General features: G+C 57.1%; 1 protein-coding gene across 1 annotated transcript in view; it reads right to left on the bottom strand.

The window, feature by feature from the left end:
* Window positions 1-1,198, bottom strand: part of fgd1 (FYVE, RhoGEF and PH domain containing 1) — a 23,630-nt gene extending 22,432 nt beyond the window's left edge. The window contains exon 1 of the mRNA XM_015398024.1: window positions 551-1,198. Coding sequence (XP_015253510.1) covers window positions 551-692 — 142 coding nt within the window. The 5' untranslated portion in view covers window positions 693-1,198. The remainder of the gene's footprint in view (window positions 1-550) is intronic.
* Between the last annotated feature and the right edge of the window lie 6 nt (window positions 1,199-1,204).

A 1,204-nucleotide genomic window follows, 5' to 3' on the forward strand; every position in this document is an offset into this window, starting at 1 on the left:
GGAACCATGGTCCAGAACCACGGGCCAGAACCAGGGGCCAGAACCAGGGGCTGGAACCATGGTCCAGAACCACGGGCCAGAACCAGGGGCCAGAACCATGGTCCAGAACCAGGGGCTAGAACCATGGTCCAGAACCAGGAGCTAGAACCATGGTCCAGAACCACGGGCCAGAACCAGGGGCTAGAACCACGGACCAGAACCAGAACCACGGTCCAGAACCAGAACCAGGGACCAGAACAAGCAGCCAGAACCACAGGTCAGAACCATGGACCAGAACCAGGGGCCATGAACCATGGTCCAGAACCAGGGGCCATGAACCACAGGTCAGAACCAGGGGCCACGAAACATGGACCAGAAGCAGAGACCAGAACCATGGTCCAGGACCAGGGACCCCCATCCATCCATCCATCCATCCTCCCCTCAGGTTAAACCTGCCTCTTCTATCTGAATCAGGTGTCCTGAAGCAGAGAAACGTCTAAAACATGGAGGACAGATGTTCAGAGCTGTGATAGATCTCTGATTATAGATCCAGAGTCATCAGTGGACTCACCTGTCCTGTGGGGGGCGCTGTTGCAGCCATGTGCTGCAGTGTGGAGGTGATAGGAGAACCTCATGGTGCTGAACTGGCTGGAGAAGGAGGGAGGCGGGCCCCCGACGGCCAGCAGGGTGCTGCGAGGTCGGTTCAGCTGCATCCCAGCACCTGTAGAAGCACCTGAGGCCGGGTCAAAGGTCACTGCAGCCTCAGATCATCCTCCAGCTCCCACCCTCAGTCTTCAGTCGCTTTGTGTCTCAGAGCAGCCCAGATTAAAATCAGAGTCCTGGTTCTGTACGCCGGGTCCCATTCAGACCTAAAGTCCAGCTTCAGGTGGTCCCGGCGTCGGGTTCTGTCCCGGTTCTGGTTCTCTCCTTCATCCTCCCTCTCTGTCCCCCATCCTTCAGTGTCTGTTACTCTTCCTGGAGGTTCGTGGATCTGACTTTCATGGACTCCATCTTTGTTTCCACGGAGACGTTTCAGATCAGCTGACTGAGGGGGCCAGTCCCCCCCGGGTGCTCTGGGATCAGATCTGAGGAGTCCTGAAGGGGAGAAGCTGTCTGCTGGTAGTTTGTTTCATGAATGTGCCGCCTCAGCTCTCCTCACCCAGGAGGTCCGTCTGTTCTCCGGTTCTGATCCGGTTCTGATCTGTCTGTTCTCCGGTTCTGATCC

Source organism: Cyprinodon variegatus, unplaced genomic scaffold (assembly GCF_000732505.1).
Source record: "Cyprinodon variegatus isolate N-32 unplaced genomic scaffold, C_variegatus-1.0 Scaffold28, whole genome shotgun sequence".
In the NCBI taxonomy this organism is placed as follows: domain Eukaryota; kingdom Metazoa; phylum Chordata; class Actinopteri; order Cyprinodontiformes; family Cyprinodontidae; genus Cyprinodon; species Cyprinodon variegatus.